This window comes from Ctenopharyngodon idella, chromosome 19 (genome assembly GCF_019924925.1).
Source record: "Ctenopharyngodon idella isolate HZGC_01 chromosome 19, HZGC01, whole genome shotgun sequence".
NCBI lineage: Eukaryota > Metazoa > Chordata > Actinopteri > Cypriniformes > Xenocyprididae > Ctenopharyngodon > Ctenopharyngodon idella.
The window spans coordinates 11,945,743-11,969,955 of NC_067238.1; the positions used below are offsets into that span (position 1 = coordinate 11,945,743).

The 24,213-nt window shown below is 37.4% G+C and overlaps 2 protein-coding genes across 4 annotated transcripts in view; both read right to left on the bottom strand.

Moving 5' to 3' along the window:
* Positions 1–4,914, bottom strand: part of ash1l (ash1 (absent, small, or homeotic)-like (Drosophila)) — a 34,606-nt gene extending 29,692 nt beyond the window's left edge. The window contains exons 1-2 of one of the 3 annotated variants that reach the window (XM_051871928.1): positions 4,746–4,914; positions 3,803–3,881 (exon numbers count right to left, since the gene is read on the bottom strand). The gene's annotated coding sequence lies outside the window, so the exon portion shown is untranslated. The other 2 variants (XM_051871930.1, XM_051871929.1) reach the window with 2 other exon arrangements.
* Positions 4,915–7,756: 2,842 nt separating this feature from the next.
* rnf115b (ring finger protein 115b) lies at positions 7,757–23,783 on the bottom strand. Its single transcript, XM_051872401.1, has 9 exons — positions 23,661–23,783; positions 19,038–19,096; positions 18,815–18,875; positions 18,444–18,676; positions 14,356–14,424; positions 14,023–14,095; positions 13,698–13,791; positions 11,303–11,418; positions 7,757–8,913 (listed from the first exon to the last, which is right to left on the bottom strand). Exons 1-9 carry the CDS (start codon positions 23,736–23,738, stop codon positions 8,782–8,784), a joined length of 915 nt encoding a protein of 304 aa, XP_051728361.1. The 5' UTR covers positions 23,739–23,783; the 3' UTR covers positions 7,757–8,781.
* Between the last annotated feature and the right edge of the window lie 430 nt (positions 23,784–24,213).

The following is a 24,213-nucleotide window of genomic DNA, read 5'->3' on the forward strand; positions in this document are numbered from 1 at the left end:
ACTTTTGATTTGCCCATTTGCCTAATTGGGCTCAGCACTTTTATTGGTATCTGAGACTCATTAAATGTGCTAATGCATCTGTTTACATATTCATTCATAAGATGATTTTTTGATAGTTCTGCATTTTGTTGTACATGTAAACACACAATTTTTCATTTCAAGAAGGCTTATAAACTTCTATTATGGTACTTTTTTTGTCATTTTTGGAGTTCAACCCCAGTCCCTTTATGGGCAAGACCTTTTGGCAGAACATCACTTTGTGTGCCATGGAAGAAACAAGTCATAAGGATATGAAATTATTTTAGAATATTAATTTTTGTGTGAGCCAACCTTTTAATATAACTACCAACATCTGGACAGGAGGATCAGTCATTTAAAAATTCCAAGCTGTATATTTTACAAAAAATTAACAATCCTTTTTACAACCCTGTGTAAAAGCATTTCTAATAAACTGACCTGGATTTTAAAAGACAGAAAAACTTTTTTGGAATGCAAAAAAAAAAAAGTACTGGGGGCTTGATAAAAGTAACCTTATGCCCCTTACACGCCTCCAAAACAAAAGGCCACTCAGTAATTTAGTACCACGCTAGCCACAGGTGCTTTCTGAGGGTCAAGTCATTGGGAGGCGAGTCCGAGCCGTGACCTCAGCATAAAAGGCCCTCTGGGAGACAGAGGATCCAGTCACCTTTTCGAGCCCTTTTTATGACTTTGAGTCAGAAAAGCACAGAGAGTGAATGAAAGACCAGGAAAGAAAAGAAAAAAGAGAGGGCAGAGCGACAGAAGCGGACAGTTTCTTTATGTCCCACTGAGAGTGATAGTTTAAAGATTACACAAGTCTGTTAAGAATACCTAGGTCACTGGAACACTACATGTACGGTTACAGCCGTTTAGAGCTCGGCACGAGAAAAAGCTAAGAAAGCCTTTTTATGGAGTGTTGTTTCATTAGTGGTGGTCTTTTATATTGAGAGAGTTGTTTTCTGTGAAATCACCACAACTATGAACTGGCTACAGAACTTGGAGTCCTGCCTTCCTTCTCTCTACTCCAACTTCACTATGTTTACTATAATTACTCACCCCATTTCACTTAAACACGCCCTTTCTCTTCCATTCGCCCCTTCTCGTTTCACACATGGTTATCCAAAAATCACACCTCTCTTGTTCTCTGTCCGACCTACCCTTTCACCCCATTCTGTCACTCTCTTCGTTCTCTCACTCATTCAGTCTCCCTCTAACACTCACTTGGAAATCTAACAGTACAGCGGTCAAACTAGAGCCGTTGTGCTTCTGCTAATCGAAAACACATTTCCCTAGCGCTCCCTCCCTCTGTCTTTTTTCCCTGGTCCGTCCCTCCCTTAGTGACAATCATTCCCCTATTTCCTCAGCGCTCTGGGTCGTACTCCGCTTCTCGTTACTGTGTTATTCACTCTCTTGTCCCTCCTCTCTTTGCGGAGAAGATGCCAAAAATAAATGCTACCTTGTATTGTAAAATGGCTGCGGGAAAAGTCTTGAGGGAAAGCTGGAAAGAATTGCAGCAAGCTATCGTTTGCTAATAATCCAACACTTTTACATTTATGCATCTGATGCAATAGGAATCGAAGCCATGCTCTTGTCGTTGCAAGTGTCATACTCTACCAGTTGAGCAAAATAAATACAACAAACCAACTAAAACACTTTTTTTTTTTCTTTACAGTGGTCGTGTTACAAAGACAACACATTACTATAATTAATTACTATACTAATAACAATGTGAACAATGTGAACACTAACAAAAATGACACACCAAGTATATGTAGTTCAGTTATTTATGGAAGTACAAGGAAACATGAACAATAAAATAAAGTGTGACCAAATAAAGTGCAGCAAACCGAATTTATCAATGAACAAAAATTAAACTCTGAAGTCATCAATTCCTCTGCTTCCTCCTTCCTTCATGCTCTTTCAGCACCTGTCATTCATGACTCTTTAATCTGTGCTTGTTTTGGCAGCATAGAGATATAATATACTAACTCAGTGTATTTAGACAGCCTTTCTTCTACTATGAAATTATGTGCCCTCGTTTATTCTATGAGCACTGAAAGCCACAACCTCCAGTCAGCCAAAACACACTGCAGGACAAATTGGGAGACAGTGGAGCAGTTGAAGTTTGAGAGATTTAGTGAGCCTGAGGGTGACTAGATGGCAAGGAGAAAAAACTCTGGCAATCTGCATCTAAAAACTATTAAAAATATGGTGTAGAGGACTTACAGCAAACAATTAGCATCTCCTCTCATTTCTCACTCTTCCTTTCGCATGAAGTCATACTTTGTCTTCTTTTTTTCAAAACCGGCCTGAAAGCTAATATTTGCATATTAAAGTTGCGATGAAACTGCAGTAGCAACAGAACTTTTCTTTCATATTGTGACGTACATCTGAGGTAAACAGATTAGCGAAAAAGAAAAAAAGTAGGGAGGGGACTGAGTTCTATCAGTTATTGATTGGATGGAGGCAGATATGAATGCAAGCGTACAGTGGATTGTACAAAAGGGGCGAGGTTTAAGTGAATGACATGATTATAGAAGTCTGGCATACGTCACCAGAAAGACATCTGTCATTTTACTGGAAAATCTAGTTATGACATTGATTAAAAATGGCGAGGTCAAAACAAATTTTTTTTTTAAATGAAACATACATGGATGAATCAGTCACAATAAGATCAATAACACTCATTTAGAAAATAGGGTGAATTTTCATGCCGACTTTAACAGACTCATGCTTATTATTATCATTATTATTATTTCAGTTAATACAGTGACCCCAAAATGTAATGTATTTAGACACTTAATCCACACTTGTATGAATGTCATTGCATTAGAAAACAATATCCAACCAAGCGGCATCTGCAAACAAATGTTAGTCTTAAAACTAAGTTAACTTTACTTATTGCGATTATTTTACTGTAACTGATCTCAAAGTGAATTTTTAGTGTAGTTTATCACATCAACTGTGAATGAACATGTTCCACTAATGTATGACAATAAGAAAGGGTCTACATAATTTTGAATTTGAATTTGCCATCTGTATGCAATTTATCATCTAATGAAATAATATTCATACATTTTTAAGAGTCGAATATTTTGGTGCACCTGTAAGATTTATCTATCTACTCCAACATACTGCTCGCAACTTAGCATCAGATGCAAGGACCACAAAACGAAACTAAAATTCTCTAACACAGTCTAAGCATTGAGATGTGCTATTAATCTGCACTCATAAAACAGAATGCTTCTTAGCTCAATCTCTTCCGATCACAAACTAAATGCCTGAAATCACGGCTATCCACTCAAACAGCACTCAGTCAGCGGGAAGCTTAGTTCTGGTTTCCTTGACAGCGGAGTCAGAGGTCAAAGGTTGTTCAGAGGCTCCAGACACCACTTTCTACTCTTTCCTACACTACTCAAGACATCTGCTCCAATGGGAAAAATATAACCAAGCAAAGGCGCGCGCAATTTGCACGTGCAATGAACCCTATTGTAAGCGAGGTTAACTGAGGATGATCTACTCGCAGGTGCTACTGGAGGTTCATTTCTATGAAACTGGTCTCTTATTTTGAACACGTAAAATCAGAACTCCTTTTAAATGAATGAATACTTACTAAACAGCATTACGGCTACAACAAACAAAGCTCGTGAGTTACGTGTCAAAATACTGCATTTACCTCACTTGTTTTGACAGAAGATGTCCTAATAAACAAACCACCTGAATTAAACCATTTATTAATTATTTGCAGTTTAAATGCAGAATAAATTATTAACAAGTTACTCACCTTGATAGCGGTCCAAAACTGCGCTCACATAATTTGCGATCAAAATCCTCCCTTCGCTTGGATATTTATCTTGAAATTGCTGATGTGCCCAAAAAAAAAAGCAAAAGGAAAAACGGTCACATTTCTAGGGAGAACATTCCAACCAATGCATAGCATAACAAAATATTCGTCTAGTCTGTAGATCCAGTCACCCCTCAAAAATGAGCTGTAACGATATTTATCTACGTGAGGCGCACTGGTCACGGTTTATGATCCTAATATAGCTAGCATAGCTCGTTAGCAAAGAGCATATCTTGAGCTTAACCTTACATTACTGTACATGTCAAAAACTAGACTGTATGAAACAATAATATGAAGTTATTAGACTGAGACTCTTACTACAACGGGATGTCAAAATACCTTGCTGCCATTGCAATTTTGTAAGACACATGTCTGTGAGCAAGGTAAGTTCATCGCGGCTATAACCCCACGTATACAACGTCAACGGTCATACAATTCACGTCTCTGTGTTGTTTACTACCTCTCAAATGAGTGAATTCACACCAGGTAATTGGTACCACTAAACCCACACTCTAATGAAACGGCTGATCTGTCCTGTCAGGCACATTTACTGGTATGGCTAGCTAAACCCCCGCGATCCGTCCACACGACTAGTAATGTAACGAAGCAGCCGCTGTTGGTGTGGATCAGATTAGTAAAGTGTTCCCTTCTCGCCCCGGCCGTCAATAAAAATCCAACAATAGCGTATAAACATCCACGGGAGGACCAAAAGAAGCGGAATACAAAAATCTAACCCTCTTCGGGATGAGCCTTGCACGGGTTATTAAAAACACGAACTGTCAACAAAATGGCGGCTGCTGCGCTGAATCAACAGAGGACCCGAAATGGATCTCTCCCTCAAATTCTTCGCCCTCTCCCTCGTCTTCTGTGCAGCGCTCGTTACCCGTGATAATCTGATATGTCGCCCGAATCCTTCTCCGGGTCCGCGTTAATCGAGCTCAGACGCGTCGGAATGGGCCTCTCTCGTTAATCGGGCCTCCATGTCTGCTAAGCCCGTATCGTTTCTGTCAGTACACCACGGGCATTCTCACAGTCAGAGCGGGAGGAGGGAGGGGAGGGGAGGAGAGCAGAGGAAAGGAGGGGGGACGGGGAGAAGGGAGGGGGAGTCGAGGGCAGTTGTCGAAGGCTGTTCCGACACTTTCTCCCTGCTCAATTGTACGGGGCATATTCAGTTACACACTTTTTAACAAAATACGGGATATATTTGTTTTCCTCAGATGAAAATGTAGAGCAATTACACGTTTAATATTGAAGCGCGAAAGGACGTTTATTTCAAAACGATTTCTGACTCCTGGAAAGGAGGGCCGTGTTAGGGTCGTCGTACGCTCGTGGCAATGTTTACCCACAGTGAAATATCGAGACTCCCTTGGGAATCGTAGCCGTGAGGCGGGTTGTGAAATTGTAAGTGAGCAGAATCCATCATTAGGAGACAACTAGGAGCAACTAATCGGTGTTATTAACGAATCTTTAAGTGGAGCGAATGGAGCATATTCAGGGAACGTTCTTAAGAACGCAAAAATATAAGCCAGCTGGAAAACTTCCGGCGAAATGTCACTTGTTGGTGTGTCGGTATCTTCAATGTCCTGAGGTACCTTAACAGCATCAATAGTGTAATACTTAGTTTATAATCAGAATATAGTCACTTAAATAGGACAGGCCTAGCGTTAATTTAGTTATGAAAACGTAAGATGTCATAAAAAAAGACATGTCCCTCAGTTCCTCTTTAGCAAAATTCAATTCGACCATCAGTTTTCACATTTTCGCGTGAAAAAAAGCGTCAACACGCTGTAAATTAAAGATTTATCGTGCACTTTAGTTAGATAAATTGAATGAAATGTGAGTTTTTCATAAGTGTGCTGAAATCTGCATGTGAACTTGCACTGACTGACAGCTTCAGTGATTATAAAGGGAAAGCGCGGAGCTCGCTTTCTGTGTAATTCTTTCGCAAGAAAAGTTATTGTTTTTCATGAGATTTTGTGAGTACTTCATACTTCACCTTGACAAAATGTGTTTTTAAACTTAGTGATTTTATAATGTTTAATATTTATTCAAAAGCAAAACTGAGTGAAAAAAAATATTACAGGAAATAACTAATATGAGCTAATAAATGGTCCTCTTCCGCCATCTGCTGGTTATAGTGGTAATTAACATCTTTTTTTTTAAAATAAAAGTTTCTTCTATCAAATGTACTTCCTACATCTTGAAACGTTCATTTTTACAAATGGGGACAATCTCAGAAGGATGAACGAATAATGTTTTTGGTCATCACATTAAAAATAACATGATTGGCTGTCATTGTTGCATCATTTATCACCTGAAAAAAGTCATTCTGAAAGTGATTCAAGTGATGTTTATACACTAAATGAATAAAAGACTTTCAGTTGTGAGTGACTTTTTTAAGAAAGTCAGTTCAGTAAATTATTCAGTGACTCACAAAACACACTCACTTGACGCCACCTACTGGTATAACGAAGTAATACAGAAAGAACTACTGAACAAAACTTTTTAGTTGACCAATTCAAGAGAGTCACTATGATTAATCAAAATCCCAACCACTATTGCGAAAAGTGCATCAATTATAGCCATTTCTGGATCCTGTTGTGTCATGTCAGTGTTTAACCACAGTGAAATATTGAAACTCTCTAGGGTATTAGCTGTGGAGGGTTGTGTAACTGTATAAGTGGGCATGATTCAGAATAATTAGAGCAACGATGACAACTGAAACCTGCTGTCTTTTTTTTTTTTTTTTGACCTTTTACTCCATCCATCCACACAAACTCCCTTTGAACTTTTGGATCAAGCTTGGAAGAGCAGCACAGGATGGTGAAATATACAATTGCGCAAACCATATGGTTATGGTTGACATTGATCTAAGTGACTGGTCAATTCTGCATTCACACAAGTGCAGAGTGTCTTATTATAGTCTTATTATAACATGTCAAGGGATTATCATTGCGGGGACATTGCTCCATAAAAAAACTCTACCTTTACTAATCATGCAGAAATGACCTTGGTAAAACAGATGGAAATCAAACTTCATAGGTTATATAGTGAAACTGTTGCTGTTTTGTAACTAATTTGATGTTGAATTTTTCAAGCTGCAAATGAGATAATTAATCTGACTGACTGCATGGCATGAGGACGTGTCAAACATTAATAACATAAATTAATTAGGAAGCTGTGTTCAGAAGCTTTCTCTAATACAAATTCTAAATGACAGATGTCATTGGAACCAATATGTTATCATTTTGAAAAGCATATCAGCCTCTCACAGCATGAAAACCTATACACTACTGTTCAACATGGGGTCGGTAAGATTTTTTTCCCCTGTGATGCAATGCTGAATTTTCAGTACCATTACTCCAGTCTTCAGTGTCACATGATCCTTCAGAAATCATTCTAATATGCTGATTTGATGCTCAAGAAATATTTATTATTATTATCAGTGTTGAAAACCTTTTATTTTATATTTTTGTGGAAATTGTGATTCATTTTTTTCAGTATTGATGAATAGAATGATCAAAAGAACTGCATTTATTTGAAACAGAAATATTTTATAACATTATAAATAGTCACTTTCAATCAATTTAATACATCTTTGCTGAATAAAACCTTTGAAAGATGTATATAAAAACTAAACACTACACAACTCTATTATGATTAAATTATGGTTAATTAATCATAATCCTATCATCTTCAGTCCAATACTAGGCTGAAATATTTGAGATTATTAAATATTATGTAAAATAAATGTTTATCTAATTAACACATTTTTCTGTCATTAGGTTGAATTATTTATAATATATTCAGCCATCAGCCACCCCGAACTCCAGCTATCAACAGTTGAAAACCCCATGTAGTTCATACACTGTTGTTTAAAACACACAAAACATGTTTTAATAAAATATTTTTATTTATTTGCTTTGAGAGTGCAGTATGTAATAGGTTGGCTTATGGTTATAATTTATGTGCCTTTTTTTAGTTATTTATTGTAACATTTTTTTTTCTTGTAAACATTTAACATTTACTTTTGTGATTGTGTGTGGTATAAAATTCCAAATGACATTCAAAATGTTCAAAGGCCATATTATGAAGTGAACATTCTCATAAGTGGGACTGTATCTTATTATCAAAATATGGAGCAGAAAGTCAAGGAACCCTGAGAACGAGGACAAAAGCACCCAGAGGAACATCAAACAGCTTCAAAATATGTGAATACAGTAAGTACTTTTTTAAATCTATCTACAAAAACCCACAAACTATATGTAGCAATGTAAGTCAACATCAACCATAAAAGTGTAAACTATCAACCCAAAACATGTAGAGCAGACTGAACATTTCACAGTGCAAAACTTAAGCAGGTATCTAAATCCTTGTGTTTCTATGATACCCTCAAAAGAGTGAAGGCATGTGTGAAGCAGATGACAGGCAAGGGAAAGTGAACTGTGCGCTGACTTCTTTGTGAGGTATTGAAACGAGAGCTCTGAAGAAGCTATAGGGTAAACGTGTGCCATGCCATTAAATATGCATATGCAACTTGAACTGTATCCCCTGAGACATCTGTATCATCTATCTCAGTGGTTGTGAGCTCCAGTCCTGCGGCCCACCAAAGAGACTGTGTTTATTCCAACCTGGAATTATCAAAACGGGAAGTCAAAGTTGAAATGCGTTTGCTCAGGTTGGACTGTAAACATCCTTGGCAGGATTTTAGTTCACAAACATTATACAAACAAAATGAACAGATATAGATGCTTATCAAATGTATATTAATTCAAAAAGGGCTGTCTAAATTAAAATGTCTCTCAAAATAGAAGGCACTTGACTGGAAGGTCTTTTTAGGGGCTCTAGGAAGCACTGGTGCACATGGCTATGGTGCTTCTCTTTGTCCTGGATTAATCAAAATAGGAAGGAAAAGGAGGCTAAATAGTCTCAAAGGTGCTACGTTCCTCTACATTCGTCGGTGAGGGGATTGGCCCAGGAGGTCCTGTATGTGGCTGGAAACCCCGGTCTTCACCATCCAGACTTTTCCGGCAGACAGGGCAGGTGTCATGCTATTAAAACAAAAGACATTTATAATGTTACCAAAAAATCAATTTCAAATAAATGCAGTCAATCACGACAACTCTCGTAACAAAAAGCATTTATTGATAAGAATAGAATGTACATAGGCTTAGGCCCCATTTACACTAGTGCGTTTTCGTTTTAAAATGAAAACGATCCTCATCTACACTGCCGTTTCCACAGCATTTCAGAAACAATCTCCGTCTACACTACACAACCGAAAACGCATGTCACATGACTGGTCATGTACACTGGGCATGCACGTACAAGTGTAAACAGTTGCCTCTTGCGCATGTAGGTAGCTTCAGTATTAAAAAAAATGCAGTTTAACTGCACAATGGCTGCTAAAAATGACAACAAAGCCAGCAAAGATTGCAGTTCAGTCTCCATGTTATTGTTTACACGGTCATCAAGGATACGCAGAGCGAACGTGGGCACGCCATTGTTTTCAAAAGTCTCCAATTGGTCCGTCTACACTGAAACGCAACCCCGGCATTTTCAAACTAAAACAGGCTCTGCAGCATTTTCGAAAGTCTCCGTTTTCGAGTAACCATAGCAAAAGTTATGCGTTTTAAAACCAAAACGCACTAGTGTAAACGGGGTCTTAGTCTTGTCGGGCTAGATCTGCTACCAAAGACTATAGTATAACACACGACGTGTCACTCGTATTGTTTTGAATGGGAAAAAGTGTAACGCGCAATATGGCGGAATAAGTCCCGCCTTCAAAATAAGAGCCAATCGCTGACTGGTAAAGTCATCGCGTCACTGCAGCGGCCGTTAGAAGCACCGGTTTCTATAGAAACAGTCAGACGCGCGCCTCCAAAACGAGGCACAAGAGACGCGCATTTAGGTCTGCGCATGCGCATTAGCTTGATCCAGCCTAAAAAATACCGTTTTTTGTCATGATTCGAGCGTTTGGAAAAAAAATTTATGAGACAGTTGTTGTCAGATTTCATTGGTGATTTCAAATATGAAATTTAATCGAAAGCTTGGCAAACAGCTTTGGAGAATTTGATGTTTCCCCATTCAAAGAGAAAGGAGTTGCACTTGCATGCCCGAGAGGCGTTTCAAAGATGGCCGCCGAGTGAAATGACTTGTCTTAAAGGGACTTTGTTTGCTACACTGCTGCTGCTGGTGCATGATTGAAGGCTACTGCCAAAACATTCACATAAATACAGAATGTGAGCTGCTTCAAGGAAAGTAGGGAGAACCCCTAGCAGAACTAGGCAGGTGGTGCTGGGGAAGGTGGAGGGCTAGAAAAATTCCAATGGCGCACTGCACTGACTTGAGCCGGTTCGGGATGGAGGTTACATAGATAGAACAAACAGATCAATTGTTCAAAGCGGTCAGCTGCTCAGAAGATTTTCATGACTGATCTATGTATTTCTTATACTTCAAAGAACCTTGGAAAAAAATGTACTGCAGTTTCAGTGTTGCCAATTGCTTTCATTTGAAAGTGGCTAGATTTCTAGATTTCAATAGTCAAAAAGTCTCTAAAGGGGCTAAATCTAGCAACAAAATCTCTAAATTGGCAGCACTGCACAGTTTCCACAAAAATATTAAGTAGAACAACTGTTTTTAACAGTGATAATAATAAGGAATGTTTCTTGAGCACCAAATCAGCATGAATGATTTCTGATGGATCATGTGACACTGAAGACTGAAGTAATGGCTGCTAAAAATTCAGCTTTGCCATCACAGCAATAAATTACATTTTAATTTATTTGATTAAAACAAAAACAATTATTTTAAATTGTAATGATATTTCGTAATATTACTGTTTTTACTGTATTTTTGATGAAATAAAAGCAGCCTTGGTGAGCATAAGAGACTTCTTTTAAAATCAACCCTAAACTTTTAAACGGCAGCATAGGTTATTTAGCACATAATTTAGTATTCAATGACCAACAGTTTTCAAATATCATTAACATCTGAGCACATTTCAAATCTGTCACCTCAAAAATTAATGTTTGTGGTATGACTGTGTGTAAAGTTATAGAGAAAAATTTTTTAAGTCTCTTCAAGTAATGTTAACCACAAAGTTTATTGTGCTCATAAAATGAAAACTGACATTTTAAAACCCCGGTGGAAATTCCCGAGGGGGAATTAGACTTTCGGTTGGTCTACAAATTGACGTCATGACTGACCACCTCTACAGGCTTTGATCAGTCCGTTAGAGTAAGGTTGTTTTTCCTCTGTCCACCACTAGACGTCCTTCCAAACATTTTTGCTTGTTAGTCAAATATAACCAACGATTACACATGGCCACCACTATTTACGACAAGCATTACTAAATTAAGCTTATGTTTTGGTTTAATTCTGTTAATAAAATTGGGTCTGATGACAGAAGATCATAAGGTTGTTTTATGAGACTCATACCAGTTGTAGCCAGGGCACAATACAGTTGCTGTGAAAGTAGTGCAGACAGGGCAGCTGTCGGACAGATTCCCCTACAGAGTATTCCTCTCTACACACAGTGCATTCCAGTCGGCATGCTGTGAGAGAGACGAAGAAAAATATGCATGGATGAACACACAAGAAAAATGGAGAAAGCAACTGTCAAGTGCTGCATCCCAGCTAACAAAAATATGTTCTAAGAACGTTCCCATTAAAGTGCCCCTATTGTGCTTTTTCGAATATTACCTTTCATGCAGTGTGTAATATAGCTGTTTGTGAATGTAAAATGTCTTCAAAGTTTTAAAGGTCAAAGTGCACGACAAATAAAATTATTGTCTCCCAAAGGAAAGAATCGATTCCGAACTGACGAGTCGTCAGTAATTCCAGTCCCACTAACTCTTACATACCTACACTGTAAAAAATGAATGTGATTTTAACAGTGAAATATTGTAAAAATGCTACGGAAAAAAATTGTAAATAGGTTAACAGTAAGTTCCAGTACTATATACAGGGAAAAACTGTAAAAGCTCTTACCAGACATTTTATGTAATTTTCACAGTAAAATGCTGTAAATTTTACAATTTTTAGAAGTAAAAAAGAACAAGTCAATGTATAATTTACAGTCAAAAACTGTAAACTGATATTCCCACAATTCCCTGTGTGACACTCCACATTTGAAAGTATTTTGTTTAAAAAATCATATTTCTTAATAGTTTTTGTTATCAGTTATGTACATTAGAGTTTTATGTTACATCTTCTGTTGTTTAATGAATGTTTATTGCATTATGTAAGTGTTGTGGGTTACCATGATGGTGTTTTGCGTTTGCGTGAATGACTCTTTGCACCCTCTTTACATTAGTATATACTTCAGCTCGTGGAAAAGCTACTTGTGATTAACTCTGATTCTTCATGTGGCTTTCTCTTTTACCACCTGCATTATTATGGTGGTTGTCAGTATATGTTAAAGGTACAAAACAGACTTTAGTAGTGTGCATTGTTGAATTTACTTGTTTACGTTCAAATTTTCTTGTTTGTAAATTACAGTTTTATACTGTAAAATTGATAGTTTGTTCTGTAAATGTGTTTACAGTTTTTTTCTGTATTTTTTACAAAATTATTCTGGCAACCACAGCTGCCAAAATTATTTTGTAAAAACTACGGAATATTTTTTACAGTGTAAGTGACAATGTAATAAATTTGCATAACGCCACCCTATGGTCTTCATTTGCTGCCCGCGAACGATGTCTATTTTGACCCGCCCTCGAACACTGTAGTTGTAGTTGAGGCCTGGAATAGTTTGGTCCGTGTTGTTGACATGTCAATAAGATGTTGTTTTCAGCGCTGCAAATCCACTTTCCACTCGCGCTAGAATTGATATGGAAAAACCGACACCGTCGTTCATATCACTGTGTATCAAGCATTGAAGAAGCCTCTGGAGCTGAAATTAAAATATGGGAATGTGAGTTTCGTTTCCAACACGTGATGTAAGTTGTAGACCAATCACAACAAACGGGGCTGTCTGACCAATCAGAGCAGAGTAGTAGGCATGTGGTAAGAAGGGGTTTAGGAATTTTCGAACAAACCGTTTTCAGACTCTTTGACAAAAGTAGTGATGTGCAATGTATATTATGAGAAAGTGTTTTTGACCTTGGATACAAGTAAACCTGTTGTAGACCTCCAAAAACACAATAAGGAACCTTTACAATAGCACAATAGGGGCACTTTAAGTTATGAAAATGTTTCTAAAAGTTCTCTGAACATCTAGTTTAAAAAAACAAAGTTTAAAAAATGTTTTTTTCTTGGTTATACGAACGTTAAGGGGGCATTCCATTTTATCATTTTGCAAACAATATGGGAACGTTACTTTGTATAAATAACGTTTTTTTTGTGCTAACGTTTTGAGAACATTACTAAAAACTAGATAATTTTGAACAAACATTCTATTAATGTTCCTGGAAGAACATTTGTTTATAACTTTGAGAGAACCTAGCTAGAAAGTTAGCCAAAATTCTGAGAATGTTCCCTGTTAGCTGGGACATCCTATGAAATGGAAAGTTTAAAAATTTGTAACTGAATGAACAAATTGTGTTGTAGCTCAGCAATCAATAATATGAGGGGGAAAATGTGAGTCTCTGGAAACATTTGATATAAAATGGCAAATACACAATACACTGCTGTTAGAATCACAGAGATCCATCTTGTTTTAACACTTTCCAGTTCAACCTCTCAAATTTATCATACTCAATACAATAGACTGCCAGGAAAAGCAAGAAAAACGCTTCCTGAAGGTGACCAGAAGTATGTGCACAGCCCTGTTTTGCTTTACAGAACGTAAAATAAAGTGTGCATGGTGACTCAGAGGATTATGGGAACTTACCAGCCTGTTCTGAGGAGATGCTAACAGTGGGGAGAGATGAGATCATCTCCTTCTCGGCAGGAGGGGGGCCGGTATTTTCAGACTGACCAAGCAACTGAAAGAGAACAGAAAAACTGCAAAGGTTGATGAGCAGGATATTTCTAACGCTTCTTTAATTTGGGGGGAAAAAAAGTCTATAACGTGCTTGACTCAAGCCTGGAGACAAATTTAACTAGCAAAAGGCAAAATATGAATACTAGGCAGAAGACTAAAGAGGCTAAGTGCAAAAAGGTTGAGGACATGAGTCATATCATTAGATGATGTGACCTATGACAGTGTGTCTAACCTGTGTGATGACCACATCTAAACCTCCTTGTCCCCAAGCATAATCTCCAGGGTTAGAGTGTAGCATGCTAGACCTGAGGAACAGGTTATTGATACATCATTGGATAGATCTGTTGATACTGTCTTCACATATACAACTGAATGAATTTGTAAGGCAAAGGGGACCATGAATATCTTTTGTTGGTCCTGGAACAACAGTCCTGTCAAACAAACAAAGGTGATGGGTTGATAAGAATATTGTTTAAGCCCAGCCAAACCTAAAATCTGATTTACAGGAATGTTATTTCAGGAACATATTCTACTAACAGAAACACGATAAACCACAAAAACATACCATGAGGAGGTTTGGGAACCTGCACTGTCAGAACTGGAAAACAGACCATCCAGGAACTGCTGGACAATCCTTAAAGAAACAAAGACAGTTTCGGTGCATTTAAAGAAAAAAAGTTCAAGTTTATGATATGAGAATATCAGTCTTTGTAATAAAAAAAAGAAGAAGAAGAAGAAGAAAAATAAATATAGCTGCGAGCATCAATTATCGGGGTTCAAGCACTTTAAGGTCTTTAAGCACATGTGTAAAAAGGTATTATGTTTTATTAAGCAAGCATGTAACCACTCGGATCATAGATGGAAAAGACCATTTACAGCCAATACAGGCAATTTACCATTGGAAATATATGGTTTTTAAAGCTTTTTAACAGTTATAGCGCCACCTACAGTCCAATCTCCATAAATGTTTGCATGTTTTTTTTTGGAATCATTTATCACGTGCTCACCTATTTTCGTGAAGTTCTGAGTTTTCGTTTAGGATTTATAGGCTTTTGAGTATATTTTGTCACGCCCTTTTTCTAAATGACCCTGTTATAGCTACCCAAATGGTAAAGTTTTTAAATTATTTTAGTTTTAAAAATTATAAATTATTTTTATAATTATTGATCTAGAGAGTCCAGAGAATTGTACTGTACTGGTTTGGTTCCGATCGGGCGAAAAACCTAGGACTAGTTTGCAAAAGTAGGTTTTTTACATAATTGCAAATATTTAATGAATGATTTGATTGACAGCATTAGTTATTGAGGTAAAGTTTTTCAGCATGAGGAGATCTATCAAATGATATGAATATTGTGTGTATGTGAAACACCACGTGATTACAGAGGCATAAAACTCGTTAGCGCCATAGAGTGGCCGAATTATTTCAAAATTCTTACAGACCTCTAAGGCCATGAGCTGAACATGCCAACCAAGTTTCGTTCCAATCGCCTCCGTTAACCTTGTCTAATAGGTGCTCAAACTGATGGTGGCCATGTTTTTCAAGATACGCCAATGTCCTTGGACAATCATGGTTCCTTCGACCAAGACACTGCATGCCAATTTTCAAGTCAATCGGGCTAACGGTTGCGTAGTTATAGCTGTTTTCATGTTTTTTTCATTTTATAGTGCCACCATGTGTCCAATCGCCGCGATTGAGCTGATACACAAGAAATACCGAGTTTGGTGAAAATATCTCATTCCGATCAAGAGTTATAGCCATTTTAGTGAAAGTGGCCCCGCCCATTTTGAACGTTTTGGCGCCCCTTAGCAACCTGTGAATCAAAATTTAAACTTTTTTTTTATATAACTTTTGATATGCAATCTCCAGAGAACATTTCTGCACTGGTTTGGTTCCGATCGGGTGAAAAACCTAGGACTAGTTCGCAAAAGTAGGTTTTGGACAAAATTCAAAATGGCGAAAATTTTTCCAGGCGCAAATGAAATCAGAGACGTTTTGTTCATCTTGAGCCAAAGATTCCAACGATATAAGGCACTTGAGTCTATGACAAACTTCTACGACTGCGTTCCACTCCAAATTTTCACTCGGATGTGCGTCATTGCTTACGTTGCATGAGTGCCCACTACTGGCGGAACTCGTACATAAGGTTTAAAGAGGGGGTATCACACAGTTTCTGCCAATCTCATGTTAATCTTGAGTACATCTAGAGTAACAATGCATCCTTCATATCTCCGAAAAGTCTTTAGTTTTGCCATATTTATAATAGATACGCTAAACCGAGTCTTTCTGGAAAAAAGCCGAGATCCTGAAGGCGTGTCTGCCGTCAGTGGCGTGGGCGGAGCTAAAGAGTCACGAGCGCGCGCAGCTTCTGCGTAGAGATCGCATGCTATCTGCGACATCATTATAAATAAAAAGGGAACAAAAATGTTTGTGTTGTTTACATTATATGCACTTGCGCACCGATTGCCAACAAAACAGACATCTGATGCAGCTTTACTCATGGCCCCCGATCTGCAAATCCAGCGCCGAATTGGGACTTGTTTACAAAGTATTCGTCACCGAATTCCCGGGAACAAACAAACATACATGCACAACTCCGTTGCTCCCCCCGGAAAAACAAACTTCATCCACTGTTCCCTTGACGCTGGGTTCTTTGGGAAGCTGAAAAAGGTAATCTTTCCCTCACAACCAAAAACACACTCCTTTGTTGACAGGAGCTGCGTCTCATTTCGGAGGCTGCATCCTCCGGAGGTCGCATTTGAAGGCTGCATACGTCATCAAGGATGTCTTATTTAAGAAAAGTAACCGTAATAAAATTGACTGATATTCATTGTGAGGTGTAAAATACTGTAATTTCTTTATGTTGCAATCTAACAGTTAATTTTCTTAAATGAGACTGCCTCAATGATGTATGCAGCCTTCAAAGGGTGCAGCCCCTGAATTGGGACACAGCCATTGTTGAAAAATCTCTCGGCTTCCGTATCCCTAACGAAACGCGTTGATGGGCGTGCTTTTGCTCTTGCTCTTGCTGGGTGATGTGTGTGTGCACGCTTATCAGGGAGAAGTGCCTATACAAGCAATTCCGCTCTCTTTAGACGTCATACAGGACACATTCGAAAAAAACTCTCTGAATCCTGTACCGAAACCGGAAGTAGTGGATTGGCACTGAAATACTCCGTCATACGTCCAACTCATGTTTTGAAACTTTGGCCATGTTTAGCATGAGAATGCAACTCTTTAACAGTGTAAATAAGTCAGAATGCATGAAATAGCATTACACCCCCCCTTTAAATGAAACACACTAAGCCAGTGGTCTCAAACTCAATTCCTTGACGGCCACAGCTCTGCAGAGTTTAGCTCCAACCAGCTCCAAATCACACCTGTTTGGAAGTTTATAGTAATCCTGAAGACCTTGATTAGCTGAATCAGGTGTGTTTGATTAGGGAGCAAAACTGTGCAGAGCTGTGGCCCTTTAGGAATTGAGTTTGAGACCACTGCACTAAGCCCTTGATCACTTGGAATTCACTATGGGGCTGATTTACTATTTAAACCCCTTTTGTACTTATGAATTTGTTTTATGCAGCATTCTATATGCTTATAAGTTGTTGGAGAAAATATATAAATCCAATAGGTATATTAGCTGTTGGAGAAAAATAAATTACAAAAATGAAACAAAATATCAATAGTATAAACTTTGACTGTGAACATAAGGTAGCTACAAGTATTAGCCTATGCGACTGAATCTCAACATATAATATTATAGACTATTATGCGATTAATTCTCAAAATAATTAATATATCATACACTTCAGTTAAGCGCGATCTGCTGTGAGGTCACAATCAAGTTGAATTGTGGGATATAGAGCTGCTTGAAGCGTACATCAAAGTAGACTCGCTCCCTCTGTCAAAATCGAGGGGACGAGGGTCTGTCCATATAAACTTCACAAAGTGGAACGCACTTAAAAATTCCCCCGAGGGAAAGTGCTTAGGGAAGTTTGCGAGTGCCTGTCTAAAATCGGAGTTGAACACAGCCCTGGAGTTATGAGCAGTTTCGTGTTTTTGATCACTGTAGCGCTACCTATTGGCCAATTGGGGATCACACCTTGTCAGTCTCTCCCTAAATTGAGACCTATCATCTGGCCAAGTTTCAAGTCTCTAGGCCTAATGGTTTGGTCTACACGATCAGTTTTACGCAGAAGAAAAATAATAAAAATTCTTACAGTTACAATAGAGTTTCAGCACTACGTGCTTGAACCCCTAAAAAATGCCACAAAAGCAAAAATTGAATGGAGACATGGGTGTCTATTTAAAAGAACCAAATTAAAGCATCACCGATTCTTTACAAAAAAATCCAATCTAGATTAACTAAGAAATTCTTATTAATTAGATTTAGTTATTAAACAATACTGCACATTACTGCAAGTCAAATCACAGAGCCAAGTAAAAGAAACATGGCTATATTAAATATATTATGAATGAATGAACTGTGCAAATCAAGCCGCCAACAGATCATTTCTGTGCAAAAGAAAAAACGATTATAGTATTTATATATAAACCATTTGCATGTTCAAACTGAATGTTAAATACGGATCATTATATATTCCATCTTGTAGAACTCCTAGAAGACAGCAGCTGTAGCAAGTGTCAGTACACACCCCTCCACAGCCTGTCCCTGATCCAGTCTAGAGTTTCGCTGCTGGCTGTTTTGTTGAGGGTGGAGAGCAGGCTCTGTGCAGTCTAACAAAGTCTCCACGGAAGCTACAGGTCCTGCTGTCCCAGAGGCAGGATCACCAACTGCTGCCTCGACCCCAGAGCGGCTGCGGAGCGCGTCTGTGACGGTGGGGTCGGATAGGAGGGCAGAATGTTCCATGAAGAGCAGCTGCCACAGCTAATCAAAGGAAAAGACAAAAGACTCATAGAGAAACAAAACTATGATTGACCCCCCCCTTAAGGAATTATTTCCTCTGCACCAGCAAAGTCATTCTGAGTCAAAGGAGGATATATATATAATTTTATAGTATTATACCTCTGCAAACTGTGAGGCCACGTCATCACTGCCAGCCCCATCACGACTCTGAAGAAGAAGACTAATAAAACAAGTTTTACTCATTTGAAAATGACAAACATCATAATTAAAAGACAAATCTTTCCTATTAGGATATTTTAAGTATAATAAACAGAGATACATGCAATAACTGAAAAATAATTCAATCTTGATTATTACATAATGTCATAAATGCGAAACTCACCTGGAGTTTTCTGACACCTCTTCAATGAAGCCAGATTCACATCTGGGACAAACATATTCCTGTTCAAAGGATTGATAAACAAGTACATTATCAGTCCCAAACAAATTGCCTCTGAATTCTGATGTTGACTTTTAGAGGTTTTCAGACAAAATGTGGGTTATCAAATGTTTGAAAGCATAATAATAAATGTAAAAACAAATGCCAGCAACATACTAGAAATGCGCTAAAACATACTAGCATAATTCTAAAACACGCTTAGCTTCTGGTTGTAAAACTGCAATGAATGATAAAAACATGATAACCTTTCACGGGTGAAAAAAGTGTTGGGTTGAGTTTTTATCTGTATTAACTCAATATTACAGGTTTTTACACTATGGTATCTTTTTAATGTCATGTTAGCTGATGCCTTCGTCTTGTTGTATTGTGTTAGATTAGCAAAATTAGTCAGTCTACTGCAGATATAGAGTGGTGCAGGTATGACATCACTTTGTAGGCCAAAACGCGGAAGTGAGTTAGCATTTTAGCACTTTCGGTTCCCTCGCCCTAAAGTCTATGTGTTTTTTGAATGGGTTTTTACTAAATCGCCTGAAATAAGGTCTGTGGTTAACAAAGCCTCTAAATATTTTCACGTTTTGATCTATGACTTAAAACACACCAGTTATAACCCGCTTGTGATTTTTTAAACCTTTATTGTGTCTTAAAAACGGCGGTTGCTAACAAGTTGCTAAAAGGGACTACTTCCTTTGGTTGGGACTTTAGACGTCACACTTACTAGCCCGCGTTTCAGTCTCACGTTCTTAGAAGTTTTACCTGTCAGTTAATATACATATATATTTAGTCTTTTCAAATTGTAGTTTTTAACATATTGTAGTTAAATGGTATGCAAACACTGTATAAAATCAAACATAATACAGTGAAAGATAATCTTTAAAGTTTATTTGGGGCACAATGATCAAGCATAAGAATTTTTAAACACAAAGAAAATAATATTAAGGTTTATATAATCTAACAAATTAATAAACAAATAAATAAAACATTATTAACAAAAGATAAAAATGTCTCAGAGAGGCACGCATAAACAAAATTATTTTCTAACATTTTTGGACAAAACGAATGGACAGAATTTCTCATGAAAAAGTGGATACGTATTCATACACAGCGCAGATCATAATCAGCAAGCATGTTTTTTAAATAAAGTTGTTTTTTAAATAAAGTTTGAGGAAACTTGATGGTGGTGACGTTGATCCGCGACCATGGTGTGCTGTAGTCCGTTTATAGTCTACTGTTAGCTTTTTATATCTGACGACTTTATTTAGGCTTCAAAATGTATAAATGTTGTGTTAACTTGTAAAGATTATCTTGATAGACAAAACGTGTAAGTTTCATAACCCTTTGTTAAACACAGAGCTTATTTTTTGCGATTTTCCAAAAGTCTATGGGAAAAGTGCATAGGCTTTCGAACGAGGGAACCCGTGTGCCGCTAACTTCCAGGTTGGCCTACAAAGTGACATACATGCTTCTAACTACAGTTGTAGATGCATTATCAACTTGCTCTTTAGTGTTCACAGACCAGCTTTGACTGTTCCAATATGGTGGAAGGCTTACGTATTACGGCCCATTGAAGCAACCACTATTAAGACTTCTATGTTTATATATCTATGGCTAAAACATGTTAAACATGCTAGCAAAATGTAAAACATCCTAGGATCATGCTAACAACGTGGTAAAGCATGTTAATAAAATGCTAAAACATGCTAGGATCATGCTAGCAGCATGCTAAATCATTCTTGCAATACGCTAAAACATGCTAGGATCATGCTAGAAAAATGTGAAATAATGTTAAAACATGCTAGCAACATAATATTAGAAAAATGCTAAAACATTCTAGAAACATTAGCAAAATGCTAAATCATGTTAGGATCATATTAGCAAAATGCTAAAACATGCTAGGATCATGTTAGCAACATGGGAAAGCATGTTAACAAAATGCTAAAACATGCTAGGATCATGTTAAAACATGCTAGGATCATGTTAGCAACATGCTAAATCATTCTAGCAACCAAACGTGCCACACGAGCAAAGCCACTGGAAGGCAAGCCTGCAACCTTTAGCCAAAAAAACGTAACGGCTAATGCTAACGCTCCGCCCCCGGCGGTACGCAGGGAATGAGACCAGAGGCTGTTTTTTGAATGGATGTCAATGGATGAGAGGCTTCACTATGCTGATTAAACAGCTTTTGTGGGGAAATAGCTAATCATTTAATTAATCTACAGCCTGTTTGCTAATCTTCAGCATGTTTTACACTAAACAATACTTTCATTGGGAACTATATGTAGATTTTAGCTTGATAAAAATGTATTTTTTTAAGAGAAGGCAGACTAGGGAATGTTGCGACTGATATGTCGCTGCCATTACACGATAGGCTGAGAGGTGCCGCACGTGATTAAGTTAGCCGTTACGCTTTCTCCAATGGTAAGAGATACTACGTATTATTATCTTCCTATAATAATACGATCTCTGACACAAGTCCTGAAAAGTGAAGCCAAAGCATCTCGATCTCCCCCAGGTGGCTGGAAGCAGTAGGCCTATAGGTCATAAACCCCGCCCTCTCCATGAAATGTATTGGGACATGAGTATAATTAAGTATTCTACGTATACTTGGCTTGTAGTTGTGTTTAATCTTTTGATGGATTATCCTATTAAACTTTTTTCACATAGTTTTACAAACAGTCTTATAAGCTTATATTGTTTGAAAGTACTGATTTTTAAAGAAAACAGATATGTTCCTAATTCTGAGTATCTGAATTCTTGTGTAGGCTAGTCCACTGGTGGTCGAATAGGATCAATGAATGAAGTCACTGAATGAGTCCACTGGTAGTACACAAATCTGTACTTCAAATCTAATTTACAAATTCCCTGTCCACTTGGAATTTGCAGACTGTCAGTGTTTTCATTGTTATACGGTAGGGGGCGCTATTACGCATCTTCTGAAAGAGTACAGAATCTCTGGATCAAAACACAGGCGAAGAAGAAGCAGAAACAAGCACTAGAAGATTGCTCAAGCAAATGTAAAATATTCAACTTACGGAAAAAAACTGAACTGGCGCTGCATTAGTTCCGTAAGTTGAATAGGGAAGGCGTAGGACGTACAGCGTTAGCTTTTGGAAGAATCCGGAAGGCGGTCTGGCGTAAGCTAGATATTTTACTTCATAACTTGTTAAATATGGATATTTTTTTACACAAACACATCCCCTTTATTAACCCCCCAGAGCCATGTGGAGTACGTTTATGATGGATGGAGACACTTTCTTCAGCTCATACTCGTTTGGTAACGCATACTGCCATTATAATGCTCAGATGCGTCAGGATATTTAATAATATTTCTACGATTGTGTTCATCAGAAAGAAGAAAGTCATGTACACCCAGGATGGCTTGAGGGTGAGTAAAGCTTGGGGTAATTTTCATTTGAAAGTGAACTAATCACTAAGTAACTGAACTAAGTACAGTTAAATGTATATTTCAAGTATAAAAAAATATATACCTTAAATAGGAACATAGTAGTACACTTAAAATGCAAAAATAATTTATAAATAGTAAACTATAAGTATGATGTTATGTTCACTTAAAGAAAACTTACAAGTAGCCTATACTTGCAGTATAAAACTACTAAACTGGTAGTTTATTGAGAGCATACTTTCATAAACTAAAAAATTTACTACTAGGATTAAAATAGTACACTACTTGTATATAAGTTCTTATAAGTTCAAGTACACTACTTGTATACTTATAAGAACAGATGCAGTACAAATGAGAAACATAGTTGTAAACTAGTTGCTATGCTATTGTTACACTTATAGTATACTTAAGTGTATACTTTTTATATACTAAATTTGGGCCAATTTAGTCCTAAGCAGTACAGAAATAGTACACTTACAAGTTTAGTAGCATACTAGTACATTGACATTAGTATACTTACTAAATAAAGTATACTTAAAATATACTTGAACATTACTTAAGTATACTTCATAAAATGAACTTTAAGTATACTTCTTTTTCGTAAAGGTGACGCTTGTATGAATGTATGCCAGGGTGATTTTATAATGTCTCCACTTGTTTACTCAACAAATATTACACAAATTGCGTGATATTAGAATTTTAGTTTTGAGACTTAAATTAAGTTAATTCATTTTATTTATATTTATATGACATTCAAAATGCACTTGTGTGTCACACAACCAGACATGTACACCTGCCAGTCAATGTACTGCATGCGTGTGTTTCTACTCGAACAGGGTTGCAGACGGTCGAGGCTGTTCTAAATTTGGCATCAGAGTAACTCCCAAACTTGGATACCGAATCCCTCGCAACCATGGCACTCATCACATATTCCTTATAACGTTTAGTCCGCAGTTACACGAAAGACATTCCCATAGATCTATTCTAATGCGCGCGAACTCATACAAACCCTCCATGTATAAGAAATATAAATAGAGAACTGTATGTTAGTGCTTCTACTGTAAGTTATAAATATAAGAAAGACAACTTCAATTGTGTTGAGGCTAATATGGGGTAAGCATACACAACGCAGATGAATGCTTGTTAATGAAGTGTTGTGTACTCACCGGCAGCTTGGGGTCGATTTCACCTTTACAGCAATGACAGAAGAACCGGGGTTGTGGAGCAGCAGCAGCCTCCGCCATCTTCACTCAATAGCTTATATAGAACTATGACGTTACGCGCCGAAAGCAGCGTCGGTTGTCATGGAGACGTGTCAGCCCCATCACTGAACATGGAATATTACGAGTTTCCAAATAGTAAACCTTCATTAATTCGACAAGTTCATTTATATCGTACTATTTATATTAAATAGTACAAAGTACTTGCGAAAGTAAAGCGAAGAAAGCATGAAAGTAGTTTATTTCATTTAGTATTGATATTTGTTCTGTTGTAAAGCGATTCTTGGGAATACAAAAAAAAAATCCATTACCTTATTTTTTTATTTCAAAATCTTACGATACATCAAGATATTACACACACTTTTAAATAATGACGTTGAGAAGACTTGTATAACAACAAAAGAAAAATATAAATAGAAAATTATAAATAAAATACAAAACATTGAACAGCTCTAAGCTCTTTAAACAACAAAAAAGAACTAGCCTATCAGAAAACGAG